A 16,307-nucleotide genomic window follows, 5' to 3' on the forward strand; every position below is an offset into this window, starting at 1 on the left:
TCTGTATATTCGGGTCACGGTATAATTCGGGCAAGTCGAGCAACCAATAAATATGACCATACTAGCAGTAAAATGTCTGCTTTTTTTGATACTGCAAACTCCAATTAACATAATTTCAATACTGGAGGTTAAAATTGACGATCATTAACATCTCAAAATATTGATTGAAGACTTCAGGTTCGCCTTGACATCTCAAAGACAAATATACGCTACTTGCCGTTGTTTCATGTCTTTGGTGTACTCTTAATATTCTCTCAACTTTATACAGAAAACACTAACATTCTTTTGTAAGATCCCTGGTCAGCTAGTTTCTGTATATTTCGAGTTACGAAGTAATTCCTCGTAATCTTTCTGCTTTAAATGTATGTCAGGTATTTAAAATTTCCATTAAAATGAAATTGCAAACGTTGCTATATTATAGGGGGCAAATCTCACTGGAACGTTTTGTCGCCTTGACAACAAAGTATCATACCAGAGATGTTTTTAATTGTCAATTAAAATGTAGTGATTTTGCATATCGTGTATCAGTCTTATGAACCGTTACGTAATATGGCTGAAAGTGTTCGTTCCAATAATGGCATTGACCTCTCTCTGACATTGTAACATTTTAAAGCGTATAAGTACACGGCGACTTGGCATTATATTGCTCACATACGTCAAAGTTGGAGAACATAAAATCACGAGTCATGAACTTGAAAACTTTAAGGTGCCATTACCTTGCATCTTACAACTCCAAGTTCGCCGTAGATGGCACTGTCGGCATGATGGCCATTGCGTGCAAGTTCGTTTGCTGGAAGTTGTCAATGCTATTGTGTCAAACAATTAGAAAACTACACTGTGAAATGATATCTAGATCTTGATATTGCTTTATTAAATTCAAGTCACAGATCTACCTTTCGCGTCATTTTTGTGACATATTGCAACTGGTAGCATTCAAGTACGTGTGAATTCAATGATTCTGTCACCGTCTGTCTCAGTCACGGATAACAAAGTAACCATCGTGTACCATCTTTATATTCAAATACGTGACAGCATTAACATCTTATATCAACATTTACTTCTTGTGAGACCTTGTGTCATCGAACTTGTGAACATCCTGTTGACTATCAATAATTGGAACCACTGATCATTTTACAAAAAATGCTAGATTGAAGCACTAAACCTCATTAGTCGGAACCCTTTTAGGAATACTTTATTATATCATGCAAAATGTGCAAATACAAATCATGTGCAATATGTCACTATTTTGAAATAAATCGCCACTTATTATAATCATGAGATTGAAATAAAAGTGTTAATGACAAGGAAAATTAATGAGATTGGTGACATTACCATACAATGTGATTTCTTTGTATCCAAGCGACACATAATAAGTTGCAAATGTTCCTATATCCACTGCTCAGACATAAATCAAATATATATGTGTTTGTACCACTCTTCTACACGTTATGCAGAGGCCACCAATAAATAAGCAAATAAAAATTCCAGTTCTTCGTGGTATGTTGAGAGCAAAGCTTTGCATAAAATCTGTTTCTGTCTCAAGGAAACTTGTTTAAATTTGGTGTGTTACTTTTTAACACATCTACTTATAGCAAACCTTCAGAGAAGCATAAGTTCAACAAATCGGAGGATATTACAAGCTATCTGGAATTTAATGTGCTGTACAATTACGTGTAAGAACAACATTGTCTAATTTTGTTCTCATTTAGGTCCGCGATCTGGTCAGCAGATGTACGTGTCCTGTACAGTTTCCAATGGTACGAATTTCAGATGGAAAGTACAGAATTGGTGACTCTAGTACATTGATTTTTGTCAGGGTGAGTAACACAGTGTGAATTCTGTGATATGGCCATTCAACCATTTTCCAAACCAAGGACCGATGTATCACGGTGAATACGACCATCTCAGTTTTCTGTGCCATGAAATAAATAGTCATTCAGTTTCATCTCGATCAAACATTCAAAATTGCAAAACACTGACACATAGCCAGGAAGATGACTCACATTACTGATTATTAGTTCAGTTTCTGTGATTGGAGTCTGTCGCCGATCACTATGCCCATACTCTGTGCGACTCATACTTTCTAATGATAGATAAATGGCAATTGTTAAAATTTTATATAAACACAAATCCTAAGGCTACAGACTCAAACATTTTCGAATCCTTGTTACAAGGAAGACTATCCTAGTGATGACTATTGTAAGTGTTTGTATACTTGCAATTATTACTTGGCTTTAATTATAAAATTCCCATTTGAGTTATTTTCCACAGTGTACTCTAAAACGTCACCCGAAATAGCTCCTCGGACCAATTAAAGTTGTACATTGCAAAGTCATCATGAACAATTACCGTAACTTAATGATTAATTAATGTGTCAAACACTTAATGACTTTTACAGATCAGTACATCCTATGGCAGTAAAGAACTGAATAACAAATTTACAGTTTGATCATGTTGTATGTCTTAAAACTCAATACCCAACGGTAAACAAACAGTTTTGTTTTTGTAACTTAATCCGTTGGTTTTTGCATGGACTATGTATTCTATGTGCTGCTAGGCGTCTCTATAACTGAAATTGTCATAGACAAAGCAGAGGCTAATGAAACTGTCAGTTCGCCGACTTTTGTCTGGACTCAACAGGTGGTAACGACTGGTGCAGCGCCAACATGTGGCCGTGGTTTTCAATACCCTCCTTCTTCTGTTTGTTGTTAATATTAGATTCTACGTAGTCACGTGATGGTTCGAGTTGGAGGAGGCTGGGATACGCTAGAACACTATCTGGACAAACATGACCCTTGTCGATGTGCAGGTATGTACCGTTATCCACTTACAGAGTGATTTGTTTGAAACTCGGCGACGCCATGTTGATTCCAACCCTTAACCTGTCAAAATCTCCTGTTACTGCACAGATTCCATACTTTTGATCTATTTGATACCTGATCCTTCAATTATTCTGAGTTTGTACCGTAGACTGTCCAACAATAGACTCCCTTGACAGGCCAATTTAAACTGTTTGATCAAAGCTAACGTTAATGGTCAGCCTTTATATATATTTAAATATTCATTGTATACCCACATCCATTTTAGAACTTCCAAAACCGTACTACCAAATCGGTGTTATTTTTGTCGAAAGCAATACAAAGAAGTAATTCAACCGAAGACCAGCGCTTGCTAGAATGTCACAGGTGAATTTTGTCCAACTCCGTAATGCCAACAACAACCACTATCAAGTGTGTTATAAATGGCATTTTTTCTCTAACGGCGTATTAGTACTGTTCATTCTGTGAAAGTGATCGCAGTCCACCTGACTGTTTTGGTAATGTTACACTGTGTTAGTATTTAAGCAAGTATTCAGGCCACTCTCCAACGAGCGGCACAGTAAATAGGGCATTTGTCCTTCAAAGAAGGAAATTTCAATGTGCTATCGCTCACCTTATTCTAATGTGAAAGATATCTCACAAGCCACAGTTCTGCCCTCACTGCGAGACTGTAAATTGATATTCATCGGTGTACAGTCTCGCAAATCCTTAAGCCAAAACCTTAACCTCACTCAGTTGCGTTCTGTAATATATGAACCTGTCCATTCGCCACTGTCATTGAAGTAGGCATTTTCAAATCTCAACGCTTGACAAGGTACAATGCAGTGCAACACATAGAAACTACAATAGGTTGGAGTAAAAGAAAACCTATGTGTCTCGGACATTGTAAAATCTCCAAGTACGGTCTGTATAACGCGGGGAACGTAAAAATCTTGTACACCGAGCTCCCTTGATGTCCCAGCTATTTTTACTTATTTCAGAGTTCAATTGCTACCTCAATCAACAACCAACACAATTATGTAACACTGTGCACACCGCGCTTCAGGTTGTAGTCTTTGTAATAGAAGCAGTGGTGCTTTGTATCAACATTTAGATCCACGATTTTGTGATCGTCTCGAGACTTTTGTCACTTAACTTAAACGTCTTCGGGCAAATATCAAACCGCTTATTCAAAAATGTGGAGATGATCAACAACTTGGAAAGCCGGGGGTGTTTGTAAAGAAATGGAGTAATGTCAACACACAACTGTTGCCAACAACTCGATTTCAAACAACGTATCTAGTACAACAAAGACCTGACAATTCGGCATTTTGTGACGTATTTCTATCTTAAAAACTAATCAGCAATGCAAAACCGCTTAACGGCGTCCATTCTGACGAGATTTACTGAAATTTCGAGTATATGTTACTTTTTTGGCAAATATCCAAACATACTCCATTATTCGTTGCTTCGAAGACCATTGTTCAATACAACAATATGTCACCGACGGCAAGATCAGTATTCTGTTGACCCGAGATGAAATGACCTAAAATTCAAAATGTCTTGTGATGCTCTTTGCACTTTCAGAGTCCCTCAGATCTTCGGCCTTTTATGAGTGTGTTTCATTTAGATGCAAGTGCATGCTAGACATAATTGTCTTGTAAAAAATTTGAAGGCACATCGAGCAAACAACTATCTGTCAACCGTGTACCCTGGCCACTTACAAAAAACAAATCTAAGATTATGGATCTCTGACATTGAATAATTTTCTATATTAATGATATAACATAAACCTATAGCATTGAACGGAAAACATTAATATTATGTTCAGGAGCAGATTCTACATGTGTCACATAAATCCATAGGGGTCAAAGTTCACCGGATATTTGCTGTACCAACAGACCAGTCGATGCAAAAATGTCAAATGTGGCGTCAGTTTTCGATGTCACAAATTTGACAAAATAATCACTTAACCTGTGATTTTGCCTTGCTTATACAATATAGGTATCACATTTTATTCATAATAAGTGTTTAAAAGTTGCCTTTGTCGACGTCCTGACTCAAATGGCAGACTTCTTGCACTGGGATCTTAACCTTTTCCACCATTAAAATGACAAAACAAACAAGGTTACTTTTTTGTCGGAGCAACTTTGCTATGCAACAATAAAAAACAAATACTTACGATTTTATACCGCTGCAATAGGTCAAAGCATACAAAGCTGGGCTCGGTGACAATACAGTCAGAAGTAACACGTTAAACCCACACCATAAATACCGAGACTCCTAAACTTGTCTGACCCAATATATATCACTTGATGATAATTGTAGGTATACGTGCCATTTCTCTTAGGTAATGTATACGATTGACTAGTACCTTACACATAGACAACATTATGGTAACTAGTACCTTACACATAGACAACATTATGGTAACTAGTACCTTACACATAGATAACATTATGGTAACTAGTACCTTACACATAGACAACATTATGGTAACTAGTACCTTACACATAGACAACATTATGGTAACTAGTACCTTACACATAGACAACATTAATGGTAACTATAGTACCTTACACATAGACAACATTAATGGTAACTACTACCTTACACATAGACACATTAATGGTAACTAGTACCTTACACATAGACAACATTAATGGTAACTAGTACCTTACACATAGACAACATAATGGTAACTAGTACCTTACACATAGACAACATTAATGGTAACTAGTACCTTACACATAGACAACATCAATGGTAACTAGTACCTACACATAGACAACATTAATGGTAATTAGTACCTTACACATAGGCAACATTAATGGTAACTAGTACCTTACACATAGACAACATTAATGGTAACTAGTACCTTACACATAGACAACATTAATGGTAACTAGTACCTTACACATAGACAACATTAATGGTAACTAGTACCTTACACATAGACAACATTAATGGTAACTAGTACCTTACACATAGATAACATTATGGTAACTAGTACCTTACACATAGATAACATTATGGTAACTAGTACCTTACACATAGACAACATTAATGGTAACTAGTACCTTACACATAGATAACATTATGGTAACTAGTACTTTACACATAGACAACATTAATGGTAACTATAGTACCTTACACATAGACAACATTAATGGTAACTACTACCTTACACATAGACAACATTAATGGTAACTAGTACCTTCACATAGACAACATTAATGGTAACTAGTACCTTACACATAGACAACATTAATGGTAACTAGTACCTTACACATAGACAACATTAATGGTAACTAGTACCTTACACATAGATAACATTATGGTAACTAGTACCTTACACATAGATAACATTATGGTAACTAGTACCTTACACATAGACAACATTAATGGTAACTAGTACCTTACACATAGATAACATTATGGTAACTAGTACCTTACACATAGACAACATTAATGGTAACTATAGTACCTTACACATAGACAACATTAATGGTAACTACTACCTTACACATAGACAACATTAATGGTAACTAGTACCTTACACATAGACAACATTAATGGTAACTAGTACCTTACACATAGACAACATTAATGGTAACTAGTACCTTACACATAGACAACATTATGGTAACTAGTACCTTACACATAGACAACATTATGGTAACTAGTACCTTACACATAGACAACATTATGGTAACTAGTACCTTACACATAGATAACATTCAGGTAACTAGTACCTTACACATAGACAACATTATGGTAACTAGTACCTTACACATAGACAACATTATGGTAACTAGTACCTTATACATAGATAACATTATGGTAACACAAACCAAAACTAACGTTCACATCACATAATTTAAACCCTGTTTCAAAAATCGTCATTCCAAATAAAACATATAACAATAACATAAACACCAAACCTCGACAACAACAATACGAGTAATAGTAGTGGCAGTAATAGTTGTTTTTGTCGTTTTTGTCGTTTTTGTTGTTGTTGTTGTTGTTGTTGTTGTTGTTGTTGTTGTTGTTGTTGTACGGAACTTAAGTACAAATAATTTGCTTCATTGTTGAAGGACTGACGAAGTTACTGATAAGAATAGTGTACCGTAACAGCTTTTGTTGAATAAAGTTTCTCGGAATATGTTGCGTACATGTTTGTCAAAGCATGTGATATATCGATGAATTTATATCGATGATATATCGACGAATTTATATCGGTGATATATCGACGAATTTATATCAACGATATCTCGTCGAATTTATATCGGTGATATCTCGACGAATTTCAATGCAACTAATGTTTTTTGCCTTTCGAGGGGACTTTTTATGAAGTGGTATTTAGAGAACGATAATCCCCCCGAAAAACAACAAAGTAAAACTTGCTTTCCCACTGGATTTTTTGAAGTTGCCCTATGACAAGGAGAATGGCATTTCCCCCGCCCGCTAAATGAGATTAAAATGCCCATCGGCATGACATGAATAAATCCCCCACCTGCCACGAAATCATTTGGAACAGCTTTTACTCGAACAACTTTGTTGGTCGCCGTTGAGGCAAACAGTAAGTGACACAAACATATACGAACTAATAAAACAAAAACCATTAGCGTTTCCTTAAATATTATAGCTTCTTGAAACGGCTTTGGTAAATTCGGAGTGTTTATATTTTAGTTACAGTAAAGACATAAGATCTCGGCCAAATCGCGGACAATTGCCTTAGCGGGACTTCTATGCATAAAACGTGTTAGGTAGCAGGTTTTGTAAAAACGTAGGTTGCAATACCAAGATTAGACACGTTTTCCTTGTGCCAATATAGGTCAGACATACCGACATATTGACAGCGAGGTGCACTGCTAAGAAGTGGTGTCATGTATTTTTAGAAAAACATATTTACTTTGCCAGCAATAGCAATAGAAATTTACACGTCTATAAGTCTATTGTTACACGGCTACTTAGCATGTCAATAACATTTAGGGAGTAGAACAAGAAATCATAAGTTGAGTTTCGGAACGCAGTGATTCAAAAATTATTCCAGGTTACAGCTCTGTCCACTTTAAGTCCAGAAAGCGAAAGGTTGAGTTCAGTGACAGTCTAGACAAGACCTTTCTAATAATTGAAATTATGTAAATTTAATGTTACACATCTCCCTAATGTTATACCGTATTCACTCTAGGTAAAACTGGAAACCTAAAAACATACAAAGCTCCGATGTGTATAAATTTTGGACTGCATTCAAGTTAGCGACTGTACAGACTAAAACACATTTATTTGATCAATATGGCAGCTCATTACAACTGAAAATCCAAATTACAATTACTTCGGCACTGTCAAGCTGTATATTCACATGTACACTTGTACTGTTCACAAGCAATATGTAGACATAAAGCATGAGATATAATCGCTCATGCTAAGGTAATGGAAAAACGCTGATAGATATACTCAAGCTATTCTATATTCTTAAACTATGTCACTATGTGAAATTGTAATATTTAATAGGAACTTTGACACAAGAGAGTAGAAATAACAGATATTGTAACATGAGGAGGCAAACCTTACTGACACTGTAGTAATGACTCTGATAAAACAGGTACAATGACCAAAACGCTCAGCATCATACTTTTTGTGACGACTTGTAAACTTTATTCTGCGTGCAATTTGCGATAAACATATCTTCTCAGTTCATGGCCTAAATCATGGCCCCCTGTGTATTAATTTATTTATTCAACTGATTGTTAAAACTAGTATTGACAGTCAGCATCGGTTACAGTGGTTTGTGTAGCTCTATGGTTCTTTTATTGTACGATAACGGTGCAATGTTCAAGTGATTGGCACACTTCGAAAACAGTCCCTGTAGACATTCCGATGTAGATACGTACATGTTATTCCTTTGTAAAATTCTGTGACTGTGAAATACTGACATACATACGCTGTGGATGAAAGTGTATATCAATATGTGGATTTTATGCTTCAAACACAGTCATTGTTCAATGAACAATATATTCAGCTCCCTTTACAGAATAGCTTGCTTCGCTTCGTTAACTCTTCCTTTGGTTATCCCCTAGGGAGGGTCGACAGCCATGGAGAAATAGGTTGTTGGCCTAGCTTGTCACAGAGTATCTACGCACACCGAGTGATTTACAGTGTTAAGGATCGCCAATACTCATTTAAATCCCTCCCTATGAAACAATTTAATCAAAATTACGAGACTCATAAATTTTCCTTAAAACAAACCTTGTATCTTTTACAGCACTCTCTGTTTTCGATAAAATACCGTCATTGTTCTTGTCACTACACGGAAATTCAGTGTATTGTGTTCACTAGACTTTCACGACAATGCTGATTCTATCAGTGTCGTTGATTCTTCAGTACAGTGTTCAGTGACACCATTCTCTTCCAATTAAACTTCCTCAATCAAGTAGAACATTCAATTCTGTGCTTGTTCACTCAACACATTTAACATCTTTGAAAGGGACTTTTACCAAACAGAAATGTATTTTTGTTGAGAAAGTAACGAAGGAAGAGACTTCTCCCCTCCCCTTAACTTCAGCCTGAAATAGTCTTTTCAGTGTTAGTGACGGAATAAGCATTGTCTTTGTGTTATTCAAGTCGAAGTCAGAAATCAGACGAAAGACGAGCAGTCTGGTCTATAGGTCGCTTGTAAAGTCACTGACAGAACTGAAATCAGTTGAAAGTCCTGACAAAGTTTCCTGTCGATACTTTATGGCCTTTGTGCTAGCTCAATTGTTACTTTAAATTCCAACATGATCTTTGATACTTGTTCTTGGTGTCATAGCAACGCAGTGAACACCAGTATCCCTTCTCAAAAGACGTAATAAATGGTTCTTTGTATGGCCTTGTCGTCAATTGCAACGTGCTCTCATCTTTCATTGTGGCTCGCATAGACTTTCATGACCCGCTGACCGATTAACATATTAAATTAGCCAAAGAATCGTACTTCTGGGGATTCAAGAAGACATGTCAGCCTCAGCAACCATTAGCAATCATTTTAACTGTCTTACAAACACAGACAGACCAAGAAAGCTATTGTAGATGAATTTTGATGACAATAACCAAGATGGAAAGACAATAGCATTTCTCTCTGTTTATTATTATAGTTCACAAGGCGGCAAGACTTCAAGATAACGTGATACGAAGATCAAGTTCACCCAGTATTGCAGCTAACAACTCAAAAACAAGGTGCGTATCCGAAAAGTCATTTAGGGGAGAGGATTCCAAACATCTTTTCCAATGAGACAGCAGTCATTTGGCCTGAACGCTTGGACAGTAAAGGACCATGAATTTCTAAAGTGAGAAACGATCAAAAACTTTGATTTTTGTCGACAATAATGTCTTCTGCTGAAGGAGATAAACATATTTATCAATGTTTTCAATTGGATCCCAAGAGATTTCTTTTCGAAGTCTTTTTTAATTTAGTCACCATATCATACACTACTGCACCAGATCCGTATCACCGAATGCAATTCGAAAAAAGAAAGCTATACTGACATGTGTAATTTAAAGGCACATGATGTATTTCAGATCACTAGGGACAAAATACAATGAATACTAGTGTTGTCAAGCCACCTTCTAAAGTCGCTTTGTTGGTTCCCAGCTGATATGTAAACTCAATATCTGTCGATACTGAAGTTTCATTCTGTCGTCACAATGAGAGATACCCAACCAGCTGCTTTTTCAAAACAACTGACTATTTTCATACGGCCAAGACAAAGTTTGCACTGCGCATTCAGGCCATTTGGAAAATGGTTGAAGCGTTTCAACTTGGAAGATTAGCTTAGTGTTTCATATGATATGCAATTTTATAACAAAAATCTCATGTCGTCTAAACATACATTTGCATGTAAGTTAAAAGTATTTCTGTTGTCTTCAAGAAAATGTAAAACGAGCGACCACATTTGATAAGATGTAAAGGATGAGAAGATCATAATACTAGTAATGTAATGATTTGTTTCGTTTCAGAATGTCTCAGGAAAATAGCAAGAGTAACAACAAACTTCATCATCGCTTCCACAGCACTGGAAATGTCAACTTGCAAAATGGTGATACAAACACACCACGGTCTTCCAGAGAAGATTACAAACCCAGAGCGCCCTCACCATCGTTATCAGCCACTGCACCAATCAGAAGGTCGGGAAGTACTGGTAAATTGTCTCCAAGAGATGATATGTTAAGAAGTAGTATTGAAGGACCCCTACTTCGACATTCTATAGAAAATTCAAGAAGATCAAGCGGATCTTTAAAGCAATCGCCAGAATCTTCTGGGAGATCGTCGAGATACGCTTCAATGAATGGAAATGCCGATCGCGCCGATAGTTCTGCTATGTCTCGGACCAGGACAAGAGGCCAACGTCCTGCATCCCCGAGAACCACATCAACTTACACGTTGGACAGTCCAAGGCGTGGAAGAGCCGCTTCACCGGTGCCTAACAAATATATTAATCATGACGATAGTAACTTTTCTAATCATAATCGTGTCACTGATAGTCCGCGGCGAGGACGGCCAATTTCGCCAGGACCAAATAAATATGCGATCGATGATGACAATTACAAAAATCAAATTTCGGATCTCCCGAGGCGGGGCCGACCAATCTCGCCAGGACCTCGTAAATATGTTAATGATGATGACGATGACGATGACGATGATGATGATAATGGCGGTGAGGATGATTATTTCCCTGGTGATATCTACGAATCTCCAAGACGTGGACGCCCAGGGTCACCTGGACCAAAGTATATGACCCACGATGACATAAGATCATCGTCTGGTACATACACAGAGCCTTATCAACGAGGTAGAGCCAAGTCACCTGGACCAAAACCCTGTCATGATAGTTCAGACAGTGATACGTCATCATCACGGAAAAGCGCGGGACACTATTGCCATCCACCCGTCAATGATTGGAATAACAGCACAAAATTCGATCATCCATCTTACGATATTTCGGGAAACAACAGGATGTCATCCTGGCCTAAAAAGGGAGAAGGAAGATCTCTCCCGGACACACCTCCTTCGATGAGATCGGGAAGGTCAAGTCCTTCACCAATTGCCGAGTACATTAGAAGTGGACGGGCAAGTCCATCGCCAACAAATCGTTCTTTGAGAACAGGTTTGTACGAGGTCAGCAGAGAACCTGATCAACCACAGCCTAGATCAACTGGTCGGTCAAGTCCAAGACCATTCGACAGAGAAGAACGGACAGTGAGGACGGGGCGATCGAGCCCAGTGCCAACCAGGTCACGTTCTGTACCTCCAAACAGAGATCGACCATCTACACCCACCCGTTCTTCTACACCAACCCGTACTGGAAGCAGCTTTATCGACAGAGAGAAAGAAAGGAAAGAAAGAATGAGGGCGAGAGCTGCTAGCCCGGCGCCGACGGTGACCCGATCAGGCAGGGCAAGCCCAAGTCTCGTAGAGAGACCGAGAGCGAATAGTCCAGCTCCTTCGAGATCGAGATCAACTGGGCGATCAAGTCCAGTGCCAAGAGCTGGTACAATAACACGGGAATCGCCAAGCTCAAGAGCTACAAAGAAACAGGGAGATGACGTTGTGTTAGTTATTTCCAGAACGGATGGTGGAGGCCACCAAGTGGTTAAAACAGGACATTCTGACCAGAATAAGTCTACTGCGACAAGGAGAACTCGAGAAAGAGACATTCCAGTAGAAAGACCACAATCAAGAAATTCCAGTCGGAGAACACGGGAACAAGAGGACAGAGAAATCATGCGTCGCCGATGTCGGTCAGTGTCACCAGAAAGAGCGAGGCGTAGAGAAATGGCTGATATTCACGAAAGGGATGACAAAAGTCAAATCAGATACCGCTCGAAGACTCCCGAACCTCGCAACTTCGACAAAGTAAAATCAAAATCGCGAGATTATCGGGCAGATACATCACAGTCTTACAATCGTGAAAGAAGCAAACAAAAACTTCATGATGCGATGACGCGATTTATGGGAGGATCCAAACAAACACAACTGGATGCATACGATTCCGACGATGAAGCGGACGACAGTTCAAATTCATCCGATCAAAGAAGGGCTCGTGTAACATTCAATGAAGGCCTGAACAGAAGTATTAGACATTCTGCCCTCAGACCATGTTCTCCTGTCCCGTCTTATCACAAACTAGCACCACGATTTTATCTCCCTGAGAGAGTAGATCCCTTCCCGGATAGTCCAACCAAAATTCCCGTGCCAATTTTCCAGGAAGGCGGATACAAATCGACTCAGACAACACCGAGAATGAGTATCAGCAGCAGTCTTAGTAGTCTCAGCAAACTGAGAAATCGAGCTGCCGACAAAAAACGCGCTCGTTCCACTTCCAACTCAAGTAGCAGCAGTATTGCTACAATCAACAAAACTGTTGAAGTTGAAGGAAACACAAGAAATTCCTATAATAAAGAAATTCAAAAAGATGCTGAACATTATTATGATGATAAGGAGGATAAGCATAATTACAAAGTTGAGGAAAGTACGGAACAGCATTCAACACAAGAGAACAAAATTGACTCGTCGAATAACTCTGCAAATAGGACATTGGCACGATCCAATTCTCAGGACAGTGGAGAGGTGTTCTTGGAGGACAAACCATACCAATCACCCAATATTAATGGCTACGGTATGGACTCTGGGTTTGAGGATTTTTTCAATCATAGCAATTTATTTTCAAGTAATTTATCACCAGAAAGAAAACAACCACCGATAAATAAAATGGCGGCACCTTTAGTAACAGGAAGATCAACTATAATCAGGTCAACTTCAACATCATCAACCACGGCTTCAAACGACGCGGGGCCAATCAGACCTGTTACACCGACTCTTGAACGAGCGAACTTTGAAGAATTCGGTGTCTATGATAGTGATTCCACTGACACTGAATATTTTTGAGGTTTAGATTGTACAAAACGTGAACGGATTGTATCTCTGCGGTCTGAGTTGCGTGAAGACATTTGATCGTTCCAACTGCACGATTTCAATTCGAAAATGTTAAGGTGGAGCATCGTGCACGTTGTGGTTATGGGCGAGTCTTACAACTCAACTTTGGTAAAAACGAGGCTCGGTCAGTATTAAAACGCCCATGTGTCTAATATGAGTTGTCAACCGACATACCAATTGTGAATGCAGAAATCTGATTGGATCTTGTGTAGTATGCTGAGCTTACTCTGTCTAGTCGCTACGTCACAGCAAGAACAATGATTTCGCAGGTATCTCAAAGGACTACGTAAGAAGCCCTATTTAGCTTCCAAGCCACTTCAACCTTAAACGTTATGATGGACTCAATGAACATTTATTGGTCTTTATTCACATATGCTGATTGGTAGACGCTAGGGTCTATGGTTTGGGCTATCTGTTGATTGAAAATTATCAGCTTGATTCTAAAATCATCACCATAGAAACACATCGTACAGGAAGGTATAATATAGCCATTCAAAATTATGAAACTTGAAAGACCGTAAAGTACACCATCAGCGGTGCTTTTCAAAGATTGCAAACAAGAAGGATCTATAAAAGTAAAAATATTGTTTATTTTTGTATGTCGTCCATTTGCGTTTGTGTTATTCGTTTTCCGTACAAAAGTGATTTGGTTTTGCTATGTTAGTAATACGCCAGCCGTCTATCAGCTGGGATAAGTCGTTAAAATTTCTGTATGGCCATGAAATATAGCGTAGAGAGAACATTACAATAATTATCTTTGCCTCAATTTCACTCTATCAAAATTGTTGATAACAGGTTGCACGTGACACTACAAACGGTGTGTATTGGTGTACTCCTATCATATAGAGCTTGTATTAATACTTGTATTAACATTTAATGTTCCCTCAGTTTATCAACATTTCCAATGACTATCAGAAATTTTGTCAAAAGTGAAAGTACAATTGCGAATTCTAAAGCAACCCAAAGAAAACCGATTTAAATCATTAAACGTTGATTCTACCAATACAAAAGTATTTAACGTAGTCTTTTCACATTATTTCGAAGCGCGTTTCCATTTATTTTAGTCGGAATCAACAAAATATTCTTAAAATCATAACACTACTTCTCACTATTTAGTGTAGATCTGTGACTCTCTTTTGAAAACGTTAAATATTCCAGTGTGTGTTGTAATGTCAAGCGACTTGCATCAATTTTGAACTCGTATTTGTGACTTCTTCCTCTTGCTGTAAGTTTATACCATCTCATTAGCATTTACACGTCATCACATGACATCACGTGACTCTGAATCAATGCGATATTTGTAGTCTATGTGATCCGTGCATAACAAATTAATTTACACCACGACTTTCCGTCCGCCACGCATAAAACTTAGGGGCTGAAAACGGAACCTGTAATGAGCCCGTCCAAAAGTGTTCGAGGTCAAACGTCAGTGGCGCGCCACTGCCATCCGTCCATCTTGGAATTGTCGACCGACAGGTGGCACGTTATACCAGGTGATTTAGTTGTTAGATATCAACCTAAGGTTGCCATGTTTTAGGACAAACAGCCCACATATTTTTATCAAAAACAATCACTTTTTCAAATTTTAGAGTATCCCCGAGTGAGCATCCAATATCAAACATAGCATGTGTTCCAAGTTTTGAAAGTTTATTTATCGTGTGCCCTAAATGTGTATTTTCCAAGTGAGTCCCGAGGCATATTTCTAACACCACGTTTCTGACACAAAATTTGCATGCCATGTCATTAATGCCCTGGTGCTAACATGTCATAGTATTAGTTGCACTTGTTGTCAATAGTTATGAAATCTAGTGAACTTGACCTACCTCCGTTCTAGCCGTCATAGATGTCTGTCTGACCCAGCTTTTCAGTCGCTCCTTCCAATCCTCAGATGCAGTCTTCAAATCGCTGTCTCCATTTACCCTTCCTGTCCACCCCCTGAAGAAGATCAGTTGTTCCGGTCAAGACAGACACCATAAAGTGCTTCTCTGCTTACATGCACTTTGTTATAGGGTGTGTCTAAACTGTTTTATATATGTAGTAATCAAAGGTTGTTTATGTTTGATTTGCACGGCGTGTCACTGACTTAACAGTGCGAGTTGGATCTACTTTATAAGTTGTACACGTTTTCTGTGTGATGACCCAAAAATTTGCATATGCTTTACAAAGTATTGTCTGATTATCACATTATTCAACTTCTTTCATTTGGAGATGGCGAGGCACCATTTAATAATTTCATGAAATCACCTTTAAAGAATATGTAAATCTGACTTGAGTGATCCTAGATTATGATGTGTAAATATTTTGTTATGTATATATTATATATATCTCACATTTTATATTTTCACCTATTTTGGATGTGGAAAGATTTTGATTTTTAATGGTAAAGAGAATAAAATGTTTTACACCAATGCCTTCGTCAGTTTTTCAGTGTATTTCAAGCTAAATTGCCAGCATGTTTCGTTTTATTGAGAAGTCAATAGCAAAAGAACGACATCAGTATATTTACGCTTTTGTTGTTGTTTTTGTTTTTGTTC

General features: G+C 38.0%; 1 protein-coding gene across 1 annotated transcript in view; it reads left to right on the forward strand.

The window, feature by feature from the left end:
* Positions 1 to 16,181, forward strand: part of LOC139145795 (GAS2-like protein pickled eggs) — a 32,744-nt gene extending 16,563 nt beyond the window's left edge. Inside the window, exons 2-5 of the mRNA XM_070717156.1 lie at positions 1,710 to 1,817; positions 2,719 to 2,809; positions 9,935 to 10,016; positions 10,797 to 16,181. Of these exons, the coding sequence (XP_070573257.1) occupies positions 1,710 to 1,817; positions 2,719 to 2,809; positions 9,935 to 10,016; positions 10,797 to 13,725 (3,210 nt within the window). The 3' untranslated portion in view covers positions 13,726 to 16,181. The remainder of the gene's footprint in view (positions 1 to 1,709; positions 1,818 to 2,718; positions 2,810 to 9,934; positions 10,017 to 10,796) is intronic.
* Positions 16,182 to 16,307: the final 126 nt, after the last annotated feature.

Source organism: Ptychodera flava, chromosome 12, assembly GCF_041260155.1.
Source record: "Ptychodera flava strain L36383 chromosome 12, AS_Pfla_20210202, whole genome shotgun sequence".
Taxonomy (NCBI): Eukaryota; Metazoa; Hemichordata; class Enteropneusta; family Ptychoderidae; genus Ptychodera; species Ptychodera flava.